This window comes from Cherax quadricarinatus, chromosome 68 (assembly GCF_038502225.1).
Source record: "Cherax quadricarinatus isolate ZL_2023a chromosome 68, ASM3850222v1, whole genome shotgun sequence".
NCBI lineage: Eukaryota > Metazoa > Arthropoda > Malacostraca > Decapoda > Parastacidae > Cherax > Cherax quadricarinatus.
Genome location: NC_091359.1, coordinates 18,471,676 through 18,491,318, shown reverse-complemented (window position 1 = coordinate 18,491,318; position 19,643 = coordinate 18,471,676). Strand labels below are relative to the sequence as shown.

At 40.0% G+C, this 19,643-nt stretch overlaps 1 protein-coding gene across 1 annotated transcript in view; it reads right to left on the bottom strand.

The window, feature by feature from the left end:
- The window catches only part of LOC128697721 (DNA damage-binding protein 2), a 64,247-nt gene that overhangs the window by 13,087 nt on the left and 31,517 nt on the right, over positions 1 to 19,643 (bottom strand). The window contains exons 5-6 of the mRNA XM_053789580.2: positions 10,782 to 10,930; positions 643 to 798 (exon numbers count right to left, since the gene is read on the bottom strand). Coding sequence (XP_053645555.2) covers positions 643 to 798; positions 10,782 to 10,930 — 305 coding nt within the window. The remainder of the gene's footprint in view (positions 1 to 642; positions 799 to 10,781; positions 10,931 to 19,643) is intronic.

Sequence of the window (19,643 nt, the reverse complement as noted above, 5' to 3'; positions counted from 1 at the left end):
ACAAATTCTCTGCAATATATTCACACTACACATTGCTCTCAGACATGACATCTCCACTGCCTCCAGCCTTCTCCTTGTTGCAGCATTCACCACCCATGTTTCATACCCATACTCTCATACATTTCCCTCTTTCCTTCAATGGACAAAGTTCTTTGTCTCCACAGACTCCTAAGTGTATCACTCACCTTTTCCCCCTCATCAATTCTATGATGAGGGGAAAAAGGTTAGTGAACACAGTGCTTACAAATTATCCTGAATGAACACACTGCTTAGAAATTATCCTGAGTGAACACATTGCTCACAAATTATTGATCAATTTTTTAACCACATTCGACTGTTCTTTACTAAGGCAAGATGATGAAAAAAAAGGAAACTCATTCTCTATCATCCATTAAATAGCTATTCTGCCAGAAATGCACAGATATCATGATTCAAATGATCCTCTGAACTGCAACATCCCCACCCATCAACATTTTATTTTTATTCCATGGGCCATCTCCCACCAAAATAGGATGCCCCCCCCCCCCCCCCAAAAAAAAAAAGTCACATTTCCATTATTCATTCAACAGCCAGAAGTGTGCTGACACCACATGCAAACTACCACATATGTATCAACATATGCAATTAAGAGCAAAGCCTTACCTTGGACAAAATTCAATGTGTGTAACTTTTTGCTTGTGAAGTCGCTCCTTCCAGAGTTTTTCACCATCAATTGTGAAGAGATTAACATAACCTTTATTATCTCCAACAATTATCACCCCAGCAGTAAGAGACACATCTAAAGAGGTATACCAGTGGCTGAAACAATGAAATGTATTGTATAAATATACAGATTACAATGAAACGTATTGTATAAATATACAGATTACTTAAAAAAAAATCTTTAATGAAGAGGTTGTATCCCACCGAGGCAGAGGGACCTAAAAGAAGGGGTTACTACAGATTAAATATACAGATTAGTTAAAATGGAGGAGGTGAATGTATTCAGATATTTGGGAGTGGACGTGTCAGCGGATGGGTCTATGAAAGATGAAGTGAATCATAGAATTGATGAGGGGAAAAGGGTGAGTGGTGCACTTAGGAGTCTGTGGAGACAAAGAACTTTGTCCTTGGAGGCAAAGAGGGGAATGTATGAGAGTATAGTTTTACCAACGCTCTTATATGGGTGTGAAGCATGGGTGATGAATGTTGCAGCGAGGAGAAGGCTGGAGGCAGTGGAGATGTCATGTCTGAGGGCAATGTGTGGTGTGAATATAATGCAGAGAATTCGTAGTTTGGAAGTTAGGAGGAGGTGCGGGATTACCAAAACTGTTGTCCAGAGGGCTGAGGAAGGGTTGTTGAGGTGGTTCGGACATGTAGAGAGAATGGAGCGAAACAGAATGACTTCAAGAGTGTATCAGTCTGTAGTGGAAGGAAGGCGGGGTAGGGGTCGGCCCAGGAAAGGTTGGAGGGAGGGGGTAAAGGAGGTTTTGTGTGCGTGGGGCTTGGATTTCCAGCAGGCATGCGTGAGCGTGTTTGATAGGAGTGAATGGAGACAAATGGTTTTTAATACTTGACGTGCTGTTGGAGTGTGAGCAAAGTAACATTTATGAAGGGGTGCAGGGAAACCGGCAGGCTGGACTTGAGTCCTGGAGATGGGAAGTACAGTGCCTGCACTCTGAAGGAGGGGTGTAAATGTTGCAGTTTAACCCTTTGACTGTCGCAACCCCCAATCCTGAGGTGTCTCCTGGTGTCGCAAAATTTAAAAAAAAAAAAAAATTATTTTTTCTTATAAAATGATAGAGAATCTTTTCCCGATTGTAATGATACCAAAAAACGAAATTTGATGGAAAACTGACGGAATTATGCTCTCGCGAAGTTAGTGACCTCGGCGCTGTTTACAAATCGGCGATTTCGCCCACTTTGAGCCCTATTTTCGGCTAATTCCATTGTTCCAGTCGCCCAAACTCATAGCTATTTCTTTAGAACTTCATTTTTTCTATCGATTGAGTACAAGAAACTGCCCATTTACTGATTTCAACTACCTAATAATGTGGTCAGAAATTTGCAATTTGGCCAATTTCACGAAAACTAAAAAAAAAAATATGACAATTTCAAAATAAGGTCCAGAATGAACAATGCAGACATTCCAGGCTCTAAAATAACATTTTCTTTGCTCATCAGTCATGTCTCCAGGCCCCTCTGATATTACTCTTGCTTTCTATTTTGAATTTTTATTCAAACAAAAAAAAAAATATTAGACTTACTATTATGCAGACTACTGCAATGCTGTAATAACTGTATAAATAACATCAACCCATTCATGACTGCATATTAGAATGGCTAGTTGGACATTTATTGGAAAATGGCATCATTTGTTTACTTTTGAACATTGGCAAAAATCAAACATTTCCCCTACTTTGACCCCTCAAGGAAGGTTCCTTGATGTTGGTGAGGGGCTCTTGATTTAGGGAATTGGATCTGTGCTCCAGTTCCCCGAATTAAGCCTGAATGCCTTCCACATCCCCCCCCCCCAGGCGCTGTATAATCCTCCGGGTTTAGCGCTTCCCCCTTGATTATAATAATAATAATAATCCCCTACTTTGAGCTCCATTTCTAGGTTCTTTTTATAGTAAAATCAATCAAAAACACCACTATTTCTGTAATATGTTTTCCATTCTATCAAATGAGACCAAGAAAACGAGAATACAACCATAAATACTATACGAAAATAGACCACAAAGTCGGCATTTTAATTAAAAAAAACGGTCGGAGTTTTTTTTTTCTCATTATGCACTGCGTGCTCCAGGATTTTTTTTATATGGTGCACACTGACCACAAAGACCCATTCTCTCACATGTGGGCCTACCAGCTTTCTCCTGCTTGATTTGAAGCCGCTAGAATTTATGAGTATATATACGTCAAACACGGCACCTCGTAAAACGTATATATACGGCCGCGACAGTCAAAGGGTTAAAAACTGTAGTGTAAAGCACCCTTCTGGCAAGACAGTGATGGGGTGAATGATGGTGAAAGTTTTCCTTTTTCGGGCCACCCTGCCTTGGTGGGAATCAGCCAGTGATAATAAAATAAATAGTTAAAAATAAGTGAAATAACATGCCACGAGTAAATTTTAATAAGCATGACAAATATAAAAAACTCAGAATTGAAAGCTCGTTTTAATACACGAGAAATTGCAAAAATTAAAAAAAGTTAACTTATGAAATCTAAAATTAAGAACTGCTTCATAATCTTAATAAGGCATGTTAATTAACAGAGAGAAATGAAACAGAGTATTTAAATTAATTTATTTTAATATAGTACAGTTTTAAGGGACAACAGATATACATCTGGCAGCTGGTTTAAACATGATACCAATTTTAAATTTATTAATGTATACAGGAGAAGAGGTTACTAGCCCCTTGCTCCCGGCATGTTAGTTGCCTTAATTTTAAAATACAGTGGAACCTCTGATCACGACCATCGTTCTTTCCAAAACTCTAGTCACGACCCGATTTGGTCGTGACCCGAACCTAATTTCCCCATAGGATTGTATGTTAACACGATTAATCCGTTCCAGACCCCTACAAACTGTATGTAAATATTGTTTTTATAATATTTTTAAGCACAAAAATAGTTAATTATACCACAGAATACACAGTGTAATAGTAAACTAAATGTAAAAACATTGAATAACAGAGAAAACCTTGAACAACAGAGAAAACTAACATTGCACGAGTCCGTGGCCTGGTGGCAAAACTCTCGCTTCACATGGTGAGGGTCCGGGTTCAATTCCTGGCAAATGGGTGGAAACATTGGGCATGTTTCCTTACACCGGTTGTCTATGTTCACCCATCAGTAAAATGGATACCTGTCTGTTAGTCGATTGGTGTGGGTCACATACTGGGACAAAATTGACCTAATTTGCCTGAAAAGCTCTGCAAAACAAGTGGCTTTCTATACAGTAGTATGTCATTGATGTCAGCTAGGCATGTATACCTTGTACATGTTTTTTTTTTTTTTTTTTTTTTTTTTTTTCAACAAGTCGGCCATCTCCCACCGAGGCAGGGTGACCCAAAAAAGAAAGAAAATCCCCAAAAAGAAAATACTTTCATCATCATTCAACACTTTCACCACACTCGCACATTATCACTGTTTTTGCAGAGGTGCTCAGAATACAACAGTCTAGAAGCATACACATATAAAGATACACAACATATCCCTCCAAACTGCCAATATCCCAAACCCCTCCTTTAAAGTGCAGGCATTGTACTTCCCATTTCCAGGACTCAAGTCCGACTATATGAAAATAACCGGTTTCCCTGAATCCCTTCACTAAATATTACCCTGCTCACACTCCAACAGATCGTCAGGTCCCAAGTACCATTCGTCTCCATTCACTCCTATCTAACACGCTCACGCACGCTTGCTGGAAGTCCAAGCCCCTTACCCACAAAACCTCCTTTACCCCCTCTCTCCAACCCTTTCGAGGACGACCCCTACCCCGCCTTCCTTCCCCTATAGATTTATATGCTTTCCATGTCATTCTACTTTGATCCATTCTCTCTAAATGACCAAACCACCTCAACAACCCCTCTTCTGCCCTCTGACTAATACTTTTATTAACTCCACACCTTCTCCTAATTTCCACACTCCGAATTTTCTGCATAATATTTACACCACACATTGCCCTTAAACAGGACATCTCCACTGCCTCCAACCGTCTCCTCGCTGCTGCATTTACCACCCAAGCTTCACACCCATATAAGAGTGTTGGTACTACTATACTTTCATACATTCCCTTCTTTGCCTCCATAGATAACGTTTTTTGACTCCACATATACCTCAACGCACCACTCACCTTTTTTCCCTCATCAATTCTATGATTAACCTCATCCTTCATAAATCCATCCGCCGACACGTCAACTCCCAAGTATCTGAAAACATTCACTTCTTCCATACTCCTCCTCTCCAATTTGTACATGTACTTGTAGTAAATAATTATTATTTTTATTATTTTTAACCCTTTCAGGGTCCAAGGCCAAAATCTGAAGTCACGCACCAGTGTCCAAGAAATTTTGAAAAAAAAAAAAATTATTTTTTCTTACAGAATTAAAGAGCATATTTTTGTGAAGGTAATAAAACAAAAAAAATTAGAATCTGATCAGTACTTACCGAGATACAGTGCCAAGAAGTTTGTAGAAAATGATGTGGTGGCGGCAACATCGACGAATTCCACATACGCGTATTATATTATTTTGTTGTTTTAGTTGTTTTTTCTTTTCTTTTCCAATTTTTTTCTATTCCTACTAACATTTGGGGCCTGAGAGACCAATACTGTATATAATTTATATATATAAACTCACTGTATTGAACACAATAACCGCACTAAAGTTATTATCATATTATTGTTTACCACTGTTGTTTATTACAATAAACATGCACAAATATTGTATAATACTAATGTTCTATCATATATTTACATATTTACAATCACTGGACATGGTTTTAGAACTGCTGGAGCTTGTGGAACTCCTTGAAACAAGGCACCATGCACAGAGGCACCTTACATTCCTCACACATAAACCGAGTGTCTTTGCGTCTTTGTTGCCGTCGTTTTGTTTGTGCACAGACAATGCATCTCTTCTGAGCAAATTTCTTTTGAGTTGAAGGAAGCTGTATTATGAAATGATCACCTTCTCTTCTCAAACGCTTGGGTATATTGTGATGAATTCGAGGACCATGTTGTATTGCAGGTGTTGTTACCTGGTACTTCATTATGAGTTGTCTGACAACAGACAAACAAAATTCACCATACGGTGGTCTGTTACCAGTCTTCATTTGGTACATATTATATGCATTCAGCATTGAAATGTCCATGAGATGGAAGAAAAGTTTCATGTACCACTTGTAACTCTTACGAACACAGTCAACAAAACCAATCTGCATGTCACACTTGTCAACCAAGCGCATGTTTTGTGTATAATCAATCACTGTCACTGGTTTTCGAATACGTTCATTAGTCACTCGATCAACTTTGCCACTGTCTTGCATTTCATTACGGTGAATGGTTGTCAACAATGTGACATCTCGTTTGTCATGCCACCGTAATGCCATGATGTCATTGGCAGTAAACACCTGCACGTCATCACCACGAACACCTGCGTTGAGCCTGGGCATATGTTTACGATTAGAACGCACTGTGCCACACACATCTGTCTTGTTCACTCGCATGAAATCACTGAGTAATGGGCTTGTGTACCAGTTATCGGTATACAGTGGACCCCCGGTTAACGATTTTAATCCGTGCAAGAGGGCTCATCGTTATGCGAAATAATCGTTATGCGAATTAATTTTCCCCATAAGAAATAATGGAAATAAAATTAATCCGTGCAAGACGCCCAAAAGTATGAAAAAAAAATTTTTTTACCACATGAAATGTTAATTTTAATACACACAAACTGAAAAAGGCATGCACAATTACATGACACTTACTTTTATTGAAGATCTGGTGATGATTGATGGGATGGGAGGAGGGGAGAGCATTATCTTCTTACTGTTTAGAAGGGGAATCCCCTTCCATTAGGACTTGAGGTAGCAAGTCCTTTTCTGGGGTTACTTCCCTTCTTCTTTTAATGCCACTAGGACCAGCTTCAGAGTCACTGGACCTCTGTCGCACAACAAATCTGTCCATAGAGCTCTGTACCTCCCGTTTCTTCAAGACTTTCCTAAAATGGGCCATAACATTGTCATTGAAATAGTCACAAGCACGGCTTGCAACAGCTGTGTCAGGGTGATTTTCATCTATAAAGGTTTGCAGTTCAAACCACTCTGCACACATTTCCTTAATCTTTGAAGTAGGCACAATGGATTCCACAACTGGCATAGGCTTCTCAGGGTTAGCCCCAAACCCTTCAAAATCTTTCTTAATTTCCATACTAATTCTCACCCTTTTTACCACAGGGTTGGCACTAGAAGCTTTCTTGGGGCCCATGGTCACTTATTTTCCAGAAACACCACCGAAAACACTGTAATAATACGAAATATTCCGAGTGTATGCTTGGATGTTACCGCGGAGGCTGGCTGGTAAACAATGGGACGGCCGGCACATGTGAGGGCACATTGGACGCGTCTCGGACGAAAATCGGTATGCGGGTTTTTAATCGGTATGCGGGGCAAAAATTTTGCGATAAAAGTAATCGTTATGCGGAAAAATCGCTATGCGATGCCATCGTTATGCGGGGGTCCACTGTATAATGTATGGCCCTTACCAAGATAAGGTGCCATCATGTTTCTCACTACGTCACCTGATATACCCAATAACATCTTGGTATCTTTCAATGTTTTACTACCCGTGTATACAACAATATCCAACACCAGGCCACTGTCACAATCACAGAGTACAAACAATTTTATACCAAAGCGGTTCCTCTTGCTCGGTATATACTGCTTGAATGACAGTCTACCTTTGAACAAAATCAAAGACTCGTCAATTACAAGATTCTTGAATGGATAAAAGTATATCCTGAACTTTTGTTTGAGATACATGAAAACATTTCTAATCTTGTATAACCTGTCACTTCTGTCAGGCCTGGTTTTGTCAGAGAAGTGCAACATACGTAAGAGTAAGATAAACCTGTTCACTGGTATTATTTCACTGAAGGATGGGGTACAAATTAGCCGATCTGTGGACCAGTATGCTTTTATATTATGCTTATAGACGTGAGGCATAAGCATTATTGTTGCAAAAAGCAAATACATTTCTGCAACAGTCGTCTCTTTCCACCTGTGTAGTCTTGACTGTGGTGATAAGATCGTATTTGCCATGGTGTACTGAAAATACTTATTACTTTCCCTGACAATAGTTTCCATCAATGGCTGGTCAAAGAATAATTCAAAGAATTCCAGTTCATTGGCCGTGGTTCCAAGGGGACAGGTAGGTAGAATTCCACTTTGCGAGTCATCAAAGTGGTGAGGGCTGGGAACAAAATTGGGATTTTGCTGCCAATCCCAGATACGGTTTGCTGGTGGATACTGGACATCATAGGCTGGTTGTACGGGTGGTTGTGGCGGGCTGGTGGGTGACGCTCCGCTTTGTCCTTGAACTGACGAGTCAGCAGCGTGGGTTTCCGCGTGGCACAGCGAGTCACGCATGGCGGTGCCACTACCACCACCAGCCCCACTAACACCATCCACTGATGTCTGTGGCCCATCCATGCCAAGTGTAGCCACATCATCCTCACTATCACTACCTAAAACGGGTGTAGGGCCACGGGATGTACTCCGGGATGTACTACGGGATGTACTCCGTCCCCTGGGCATAGCATAGGGTACACTACCCGAGCGCATGCGGCGGCGCACATACCGACGCTTCACTGGTGAATATGTTTCCTCACTATCACTACTCGAATGATCGTCGAGCGCAATAAAATCACAATCCACGTCAGAATCATCGTCATTACTGAAGTCAGAGGCCAGGCCACGGGAAAATATTAGTTTTCTCTTACGTTTAGGAACAACCGACCGTGAGTCACGAGTGCCCACACCAGAGGTAGAAGGTCGAGGATCGTCGGGGTTTTCTGCACTATTATCGATATCCTGGTCATTATTTTCGGTCACTAACTCATCAAAGCCGTAGAATTCGTCTTCATTTCCACTTCCATCAGTGTCAGAACTATCAGACAGGAAGAGGAGAGTCCCAATTTTCCGGGGAGTCAGAGCTGACTTGCGACGAGACATGGTGAACAAGGGTGACTGAGCCGGCGTTCCCACAATGCTATGCAGGCGCCTAGATTTTTTGTTTACGGCGCACACCCACCGCGCAGACCCATTCTCTCATATGTAGGCCTATGAGCGCTTTCGCGCTAAATTTGACGGCGCTAGAATTTTGGCGTAGATCTACGGTTTGGACACTCACCGACCAGCCGTAGATCTACGGGACGGACCCTGAAAGGGTTAAGCACAGAAAAAAATAATCAAAGTTTGAAAAATCCTTAATTATAGAAAATAATGCATAGTTTAATAGAGAAAAAAAACCTTAAATAACAGAGTTAGGTTTACACAAACAACAGGAAGTGGGGAAAATTGGCACATGCGAGAAAAATGGGGCAGAATGTGAAAATTAGCACAGCTGTGTTTGTTTCGCACCCAATTGTGTGTTCGTGACCAGATGCAAAAATGTGGCAAATTTTTTGGTTGTGAACTGATTTGTTTGTGTTTGGAAGCGTTCGTAACCAGAGGTTCCACTGTATCTCATTTTATTATTATTATTTTTTAAACACTGGCCATACATTATGATGGGTCACCCACCCAAAAAAAGGAAAAAAACATTCACCACCATTCATTCAATCACTCTTGCCAGAAGTGTGCTGACATTACAATTCAGAATACTCCATTCTACTGAATGAATAGCAATACATGCAACCATATGACCTGTCTTTGTAATACTCAAACTAATTGTTACTTAAGCTTAATTGTTTTGTTTACAATAATGTTTTACCACTGAATACATCATTGTTTAGTTAATCTTAAGTTAATTTTAAGCCTGCCCATAATGCTCTGCATACAAGGGGCTTTGGCATGTTGCACTTAACTGTATTCTTTTGTACTTCTCTGTATCATGTTCAAATTAATAAATAAATAAATAAATAAATAAATAAAAGATGACCGTCCAACTTGAAACATCCCCATCACTCCTTCAGAGTGCAAACTCTGTCCTCCCACCACCATTACTCATGTCTGGTTAACCTGTCTTCCTGAATCCATGCATAAATGTTACCAAGCTCACACTCCAACACCACATCCATTTAAAACTACTTGTCTCCCCTTTATCAAGTCTAGTGCACTCACTCAATCCTCCTGGATGCTCAAGCCCTTAATACACAAAGCCACCTTAACCTCCAGGCTCCAAACATTCCTGGAATGTATGTTGAAAATGGTATAAAATACCGACAAGTTGATGAGTAAGACACATATGCAACAATTGGGTATCTTTACTGCTGAAACATTTCGCCTACATGGTAGGCTTCCTTGGATGGCTTTAATCTCTCCTACTTTTCATCACAGATTTATACACCCTCCTATTCCTTTTCATCTTCTACAAATACCCAAACCACCTCTCAATTATATATCCTGTCTTTCAATTTCTATGCTCTGAATTCTCATAATATTCACACAAGACACACTGCTCTCAAACGTGACATTTCCACTGCCTCTAACATCTTCCTCACTGTAACATTCAAAACTAATGCTTCAGACCCATATGAAAGTGTTGGTACCACTATACTCTGATACATTCTCTTTATTTGCCTCTATAAACTTTTCTTTCCACAGATCCCTCAACACACCACTTATCTTCTTCCCCCTCATCTATACTATGGTTTGCCTTATCATTCACAGACCCCATCTGCCAGAATGTTAACTCTCAAGTACCTAAATACATCTTTTTTTTTTTTAACCACGTTGGCCATCTCCCACCAAGGCAGGGTGACCCGAAAAAGAAACACTTTCACCATCATTCACACTATCACTGACTTCACCGAGGTGCGCAGATATGACAGTTCAGATGACCTTTCATTATTATTAAATTCATGGGAAGCACTAAATCCTTGAGGGGTCATACAGCACCTGAGGAATGAGAGGGTCGAGGGTGTTGGGGAGGTGGTGATCAGATTTGATCCACTGTAGAAGAGAGTAACTCAAATCACTGGGATAAAAATCTCTTCACCAGCATCAAGGCACCAGTACCAAGGCATTCCCTTAAAGGGTGAGAAACAGTAAATACTAATTTTTTTTTCACATACTCTATGTCTCCAGTTTTAAGGAAATTCTTTCTGTCCCCATTCAAGAAGTCATGCAGCGCCAGAGTTCCATCAATGGAGACTGTGTAGACTTTTGAGCCGTTGCTTCGGCCGTCAAACTGCAGTGCCTGGATGGAACCACCTGGACCTTGCTGTTCAAAAAAAAAATTAGAATTAGAACATGAAAAGTGAAGTCTAAGTAAAGTAGAATTATTAGCAAATACAACAGAACTCCCATATCCGTAGATTTGGTTTCCGAGGTTTCAGTTATCCGAGGTTAACACAGCCTGAAAATATTAAATGGAAAATTCTAGAAACATACGATTCGTAAGTTTCATAAGTTTCAAATATGTTTAAATTGTGTGAGGTGTGTACAAGATATTTTTCATTACTCCATCATCCCTTGGGGGTTAAGCTAAAATGTCAGTATCCCATTCATTTGAGAGAAAAAAAAAAGAGAAAAAAAGAGAGAGAAAAATAGGAGAGAGAGAGAAAGAGAGCACAAGTATAATAATGTACCATGTATTTCATTATTATTTAATGTTAGAAATGTCTTATTGTGCATAATTTATCAATTAAACTTTATTGTAGGTATGTTTGTAAACTCTAGGTATAAGGTTGGCAGACAGCGACAACCCAGTGAGGTACTACTGTCCTGCCAAGTGAGCGTAAAACAAAAGCTGTAAATGTTTTACACGATGGTAAGATTGCCGGTGTCTTTTTTCTGTCGCATAAACATGCAAGATTTCAGGTACATCTTGCTACTTCTACTTACACTTAGCTCACACTACACATGCAAGTACAAGCATATATACACACCCCACTGAGTTTTCTTCTATTCTCTTACTAGTTCTTGTTCTTGTTTATTTCCTCTTATCTCCATAGGGGAAGTAGAACAGAATTCTTCCTCCATAAGCCATGCATGTCATAAGAAGCGACTAAAATGCCAGAAGCAAGGGGCCAGTAATCCCTTCTCCTGTATACATTACTAAAGTTAAATAGAGAAACTTTTGTTTTTCTTTTTGGGCCACTCTGCCTCAGTGGGATACGGCCAGTGCGTTGAAAGAAAGGTTTTTAAGTAGCAGTATGAGGAAAGTGCTTAAAGTAGCACAATGAGACAAGTGCTTAAAGTAGCATTATAAGGCAAGTGCTTAAAACAGCACTATATGACAAGTGCTTAAAGTAGCCCTATAAGGCAAGGGCTTAAAGCAGCACTATGAAGCAAGTGCTTAAAGTAGCACTATAAGGAAAGAGCTTAAAGCAGCACTATGGATGAACAGGTTGGATGGCCCTTGTCTGGATGTAATCAGAAGATATATGCTCTTGCCTTTGCTCATCTCGTGCTGGTGGTGGAGTCCAAACACGGCCTCAATGCCCAACTTTATACCTTTTTGGGCAAACTTGCAGCAGCGTCTGCCTTGGAACTTAATCCACAGAAGTGTGCCACATTGAAGATCAAGACCATGCCAAAAGCTAAGAAGTGGTATGTAGATACAAGTAACAAAACTGAAGTAAATGGAGTACAAGTGCAAGCACTGCGACCATCAGCTGTTTATAAGTACTCGGGGATGCACTTCTCAACTGGGAGGGGAAAGCCTAATATCCAGAAGTTACATGACAAACTGATATCATTAGATAAGGCTTCCCTAAAGCCACAAAAGCACATGTTTTTGCTAAATAAACATTTGATTCTTGGCATTATTCATACAATGGTGCTAGGTGACGTTTGTCAGAATACTCTACGATCATCAGATAAAGTCATCAGACAAATGGTTAAGAAGTGGCTTAACCTGTTGAAGGATACCCCTATTGGTGTCTTTTTCGCTCCAACTGCTGCCGGACGATTGGGATGTGTTTGCTTATCAACGGGAGTTCCAATATTACGGACAAACAGGTTGAACGCCTTTCATAACTCTGAAGATCCTGTTGTAAGAGCTTTAGCCGCTCACCCCTACATGATTAAAGCCTTAAAGTTCGTAGGTAAGAGCAAGGTTAAAAACGTGGTAACAACAAAGAGACAGGAATTGAAAGAGTGGAGGAATGCCTTGGTGGGTTCTGAGGATGGAGTAGGACTGAAAGAACATCATCTCGTCCCTCAAGTCCACAAGTGGATATCAAGTGGAACTGGCCTTACGAAAGGTGCTATATATATAGATGCCATAAACATAAAGCATAACTTAATGCCTACCAAAATGCAGCATTCAAGGGGAGCTAGACAAATAAATATTACCTGTGACGGGTGCCAACAAAATGAATCGCTAGGCCATCTCCTTCAGGCGTGTCCAAGACTCCACAGACAGCGAGTGCACAGGAATGACAATATAGTTGATGCTATTGCTTCAGACTGCATCAAAAAGAAGCACGCAGTTATTAAAGAGCTACATAAACCTACAGCTGATGGCACACGAATGCCTGATTTTATTATTTGTGATTAATAGTGACTAACTCAAATATATCAACTATGGCTGAACAATATCAACAGAAAGCCGTGTACTACAATACCGGAAAAATTCAAAATTGCACTGCAAGATGGGCGACTCAGCAGCTACACTGACATCATTCACAGCAGGACAATGAGGAGTTGACACAAAAAGAAGACACCCAGTCCATAGATCCTGGAGAGGAGCAATGTCCCCAAAGTCATATACAATCCTTAATAAGTGCTTAAGGATAGGGTCATCAAAGATTGAGTTGTATATTATAAAGGCCTTGGAGGGATCAATGGTACAGTGGAGAATGCATTCTCAATGGGGTGGCCTAAGAGCCATTTAACGCCATTGCTACGGATCCACTGCATGCAAGGAGGGGTGGCATATGCTGTTTAGCCCCTCCGGAGAATACTCTGCTGCCAGAGTGGATAGGAAGACCAAAACACAGCCAACCATCCATGTCATTATTTTGTAGTGACGCACTTCATCCATGGCTAAAGGGAAAAAAAAAATAGCACTATATGGCAAGTGCTTAAAGTAGCACTATAAGGAAAGTGCTTAAGTAGCACTTTACAAGGTAAGTCCTTCAAGCACAACTATCAAGAGCTTGCCTAGCTAATGTAATGAGAGAAAAATGTATAAGGGGGAAAAAAGGGACAAAAAAAGTGTAAATATTTTAGGGGAATAAGCTTCTTAAGCAGTTAATTTCATCTTACTGTATTTGCAGTACTGTAATGTCCAACAGAAATTAAATTCCATTGTTGACTTAGGTTCCACTGCATTAGGTTAGGTTAGAATATGTTAGGCTAAAGTTAACCCATTTAATCAGGACATTAACATTTAAGCTAAGAAAATACATAACTGAAGAGAGGGTTATCTTGCAGGAACCGTGGCCACTGCATAAGCATGTTGCTGAGTTACCGATAAATGTGAAGAATAGCAAGCACACATTATGAACATAGGCTGAAGATTTATGCACTACACTAACCTATTTTCCTGAAGAGTATACCTGGAGGGTATTCCAGGGGTCAACGCCCCTGTGGCCTGGTTCATGATTAGGACCCTTCTTCCTACATAAACATTCCCCTTCTTATATAATACATTACTATCACAAGGCCAGGTCACAGACCGGGCCATGGGGGCATTGATCCCCTGAAACCCTCTCCAAGTATACTCCAGGTATACTATGACCCACGAAATTGTAATGACACGATTGCAAACGAACCATACCATGCAACACAAAAATATTTAAAAAGAGAGAAATGTAAGAACATGTAAATTAAAGTACAGTGGAACCTCGGCTTACGAACGCCATCTCCTTAGGCCATCTCCTTCAGGCGTGTCCAAGACTCCACAGACAGCGAGTGCACAGGAATGACAATATACATGTAGTTGATGCTATTGCTTCAGAATGCATCAAAAAGAAGCACGCAGTTATTAAAGAGCTACATAAACCTACAGCTGATGGCACACGAATGCCTGATTTTATTATTTGTGATTAATAGTGACTAACTCAAATATATCAACTATGGCTGAACAATATCAACAGAAAGCCGTGTACTACAATACCGGAAAAATTCAAAATTGCACTGCAAGACGGGCGACTCAGCAGCTACACTGACATCATTCACAGCAGGACAATGAGGAGTTGACACAAAAAGAAGACACCCAGTCCATAGATCCTGGAGAGGAGCAATGTCCCCAAAGTCATATACAATCCTTAATAAGTGCTTAAGGATAGGGTCATCAAAGATTGAGTTGTATATTATAAAGGCCTTGGAGGGATCAATGGTACAGTGGAGAATGCATTCTCAATGGGGTGGCCTAAGAGCCATTTAACGCCATTGCTACGGATCCACTGCATGCAAGGAGGGGTGGCATATGCTGTTTAGTCCCTCCGGAGAAGACTCTGCTGCCAGAGTGGATAGGAAGACCAAAACACAGCCAACCGTCCATGTCATTATTTTGTAGTGACGCACTTCATCCATGGCTAAAAGGAAAAAAAAATAGCAGTATACGGCAAGTGCTTAAAGTAGCACTATAAGGCAAGTGCTTAAGTAGCACTTTACAAGGTAAGTCCTTCAAGCACAACTATCAAGAGCTTGCCTAGCTAATGTAATGAGAGAAAAATGTATAAGGGGGAAAAAAAGGGACAAAAAAAAAGTGTAAATATTTTAGGGGAATAAGCTTCTTAAGCAGTTAATTTCATCTTACTGTATTTGCAGTACTGTAATGTCCAACAGAAATTAAATTCCACTGTTGACTTAGGTTCCACTGCATTAGGTTAGGTTAGAACATGTTAGGCTAAAGTTAACCCATTTAATCAGGACATGAGTCCTGGAAATGGGAAGTACAATGCCTGCACTTTAAAGGAGGGGTTTGGGATATTGGCAGTTTGGAGGGATATGTTGTGTATCTTTATATGTGTATGCTTCTAGACTGTTGTATTCTGAGCACCTCTGCAAAAACAGTGATAATGTGCGAGTGTGGTGAAAGTGTTGAATGATGATGAAAGTATTTTCTTTTTGGGGATTTTCTTTCTTTTTTGGGTCACCCTGCCTCGGTGGGAGACGGCCGACTTGTTGAAAAAAAAAAAAAAAAATTAACATTTAAGCTAAGAAAATACATAATTGAAGAGAGGGTTATCTTGCAGGAACCGTGGCCACTGGATAAGCATGTTGCTGAGTTACCGATAAATGTGAAGAATAGCAAGCACACATTATGAACATAGGCTGAAGATTTATGCACTACACTAACCTATTTTCCTGAAGAGTATACCTGGAGGGTATTCCAGGGGTCAATGCCCTTGTGGCCTGGTTCATGACTAGGACCCTTCTTCCTACATAAACATTCCCCTTCTTATATAATACATTACTATCACAAGGCCTGGTCACAGACTGGGCCATGGGGCACTGATCCCCTGAAACCCTCTCCAAGTATACTCCAGGTATACTATGACTCACGAAATTGTAATGACACGATTGCAAACGAACCATACCATGCAACACAAAAATATTTAAAAAAAGAGAAATGTAAGGACATGTAAATTAAAGTACAGTGGAACCTCTCGGCTTACGTTCAGTCGATTTTTCGCTTCTGGATACGAACAAAATTTCAGGATGCGTACTTCCCCCTTCAAAGGAAGTTCCTTATATAAATAACTAAATAAAATATTTATTTCTCTGCAAAGCTTACAATGTGCGTGTTTACATATCATAATACGATTGTAGCAAAGAAAGCCACCATCATGCCAAGGCATTTCAGGCAGACTTAACCTATTACTCACACACTACTTAAGTCTAGACAGGTGAAAAGTAGTGGTTACCAATGTTTCGCTGATGGTGGCACCAACTACTGGCAGCCTTTTGAAGTTTCTTCTTACTGTTATTGTTATTATTATTATTATTATTATTATTATTATTATTATTATTATTATTATTATTATTATTATTATTACTACATTCTTTCAACAAACCGGCCGTATCCCACCAAGGCAGGGTGGCCCAAAAAGAAAAACGAAAGTTTCTCGTTTCAAATTTAATAACTTATACAGGAGAAGGGGGTTACTAGCCACTTGCCCCCGGCATTTTAGTCGCCTCTTACAACACGCATGGCTTATGGAGGAAGAATTCTGTTCCACTTCCCCATGGAGATAAGAGGAAATAAACAAGAACTAGAAAGAAAATAGAAGAAAACCCAGAGGGGTGTGTATATATATGCTTGTGCATGTATGTGTAGTGTGACCTAAGTGTAAGTAGAAGTAGCAAGACATACCTCAAATCTTGCATGTTTATGAGACAGACAAAAGACACCAGCAATCCTACCATCATGTAAAACAATTACAGGCTTTTGTTTTACACTCACCTGGCAGGACGGTAATACCTCCCTGGGCAGTTGCTATCTACCAACCCACTACCTAGGTATTATTACTATTATTATTATTATTATTATTATTACTATTGTTATTATGTACATGGTGAGGGGCTCTTGATCTAGGGAATTGGATCTGTATTCCTGTTCCCTCAATTAAGCCTGAATACCTTCCATTCCCCCCCACAAGTGCTTCCCCATTATAATAATAATAATAAAAATAATAATAATAATGAAAGTTTTTCTTTTTCGGGCCACCCTGCCTTGGTGGGAATCGCCCAGTGTGATAATAAAAAAATAATAATAATAATAATAGGTAGTAGGTTGGTAGACAGCAACCACCCAGGGAGGTACTACCGTCCTGCCAAGTGAGTGTAAAACGAAGCCTGTGATTGTTTTACATGATGGTAGGATTGCTGATGTCTTTTGTCTGTCTCATAAATATGCAAGATTACAGGCATGTCTTGCTACTTCTACTTACACTTAGGTCACACTACACATACATGTACACATTTATTTATACACACTCATCTGAGTTTTCTTTGATTTTATCTTAATAGTTCTTGGTCTTATTAATTTTCCTTTTATATCCATGGGGAAGTGGAATAAGAATCTTTCCTCCGTAAGCCATGCGTGTTGTAAAAGTCAACTAAAATGCCGGGAACAATGGGCTAGTAACCCCTTTTCCTGTAAAGATTACTAAAAAGAATAAGAAGAAGAAAATTGTCAAAGTGGGAAGTCTGAATGTGCGTGGATGTTGTGCAGATGATAAGAAAGAGATGATTGTGGATGTTATGAATGAGAAGAAGCTGGATGTCCTGGCTTTAAGTGAAACAAAGCTGAAGGGGGTGGGAGAGTTTCAGTGGAGAGGAATAAATGGGATTAGGTCAGGGGTTTCAAATAGAGTTAGAGCTAAAGAAGGAGTAGCAATAATGTTGAAGGATAAGCTATGGCAGGAAAAGAGGGACTATAAATGTATTAATTCAAGGATCATGTGGAGTAAAATAAAGATTGGATGTGAAAAGTGGGTTATAATAAGCGTGTATGCACCTGGAGAAGAGAGAAGTGTAGAGGAGAGAGAGAGATTTTGGGAAATGTTGAGTGAATGCGTGGGGAGTTTTGAATCAAGTGTGAGAGTAATGGTGGTTGGGGATTTCAATGCTAAAGTGGGTAAAAATGTTATGGAAGGAGTAGTAGGTAAATTTGGGGTGCCAGGGGTAAATGTAAATGGGGAGCCTTTAATTGAGCTATGTGTAGAAAGAAATTTGGTAATAAGTAATACATATTTTATGAAAAAGAGGATAAATAAATATACAAGGTATGATGTAGCACGTAATGAAAGTAGTTTATTAGATTATGTATTGGTGGATAAAAGGTTGATGGGTAGGCTCCAGGATGTACATGTTTATAGAGGGGCAACTGATATATCGGATCATTATTTAGTTGTAGCTACAGTTAGAGTAAGAGGTAGATGGGAAAAGAGGAAGGTGGCAACAACAAGTAAGAGGGAGGTGAAAGTGTATAAACTAAGGGAGGAGGAAGTTCGGGTGAGATATAAGCGACTATTGGCAGAAAGGTGGGCTAGTGCAAAGATGAGTAGTGGGGGGGTTGAAGAGGGTTGGAATAGTTTTAAAAATGCAGTATTAGAATGTGGGGCAGAAGTTTGTGGTTATAGGAGGGTGGGGGCAGGAGGAAAGAGGAGTGATTGGTGGAATGATGAAGTAAAGGGTGTGATAAAAGAGAAAAAGGTAGCTTATGAGAGGTTTTTACAAAGCAGAAGTGTTATAACAAGAGCAGAGTATATGGAGAGTAAAAGAAAGGTAAAGAGAGTGGTGAGAGAGTGCAAAAGGAGAGCAGATGATAGAGTGAGAGAGGCACTGTCAAGAAATTTTAATGAAAATAAGAAAAAATTTTGGAGTTAAACAAGTTAAGAAAGCCTAGGGAAAATATGGATTTGTCAGTTAAAAACAGAGTAGGGGAGTTAGTAGATGGGGAGATGGAGGTATTGGGTAGATGGCGAGAATATTTTGAGGAACTTTTAAATGTTAAGGAAGAAACAGAGGCAGTAATTTCATGCACTGGTCAGGGAGGTATACCATCTTTTAGGAGTGAAGAAGAGCAGAATGTAAGTGTGGGGGAGGTACGTGAGGCATTATGTAAAATGAAAGGGGGTAAAGCAGCTGGAACTGATGGGATCATGACAGAAATGTTAAAAGCAGGGGGGGATATAGTGTTGGAGTGGTTGGTACTTTTGTTTAATAAATGTATGAAAGAGGGGAAGGTACCTAGGGATTGGCAGAGAGCATGTATAGTCCCTTTATATAAAGGGAAAGGGGACAAAAGAGACTGTAAAAATTATAGAGGAATAAGCTTACTGAGTATACCAGGAAAAGTGTACGGTAGGGTTATAATTGAAAGAATTAGAGGTAAGACAGAATGTAGGGTTGCGGATGAGCAAGGAGGTTTTAGAGTGGGTAGGGGATGTGTAGATCAGGTGTTTACATTGAAGCATATATGTGAACAGTATTTAGATAAAGATAGGGAAGTTTTTATTGCATTTATGGAT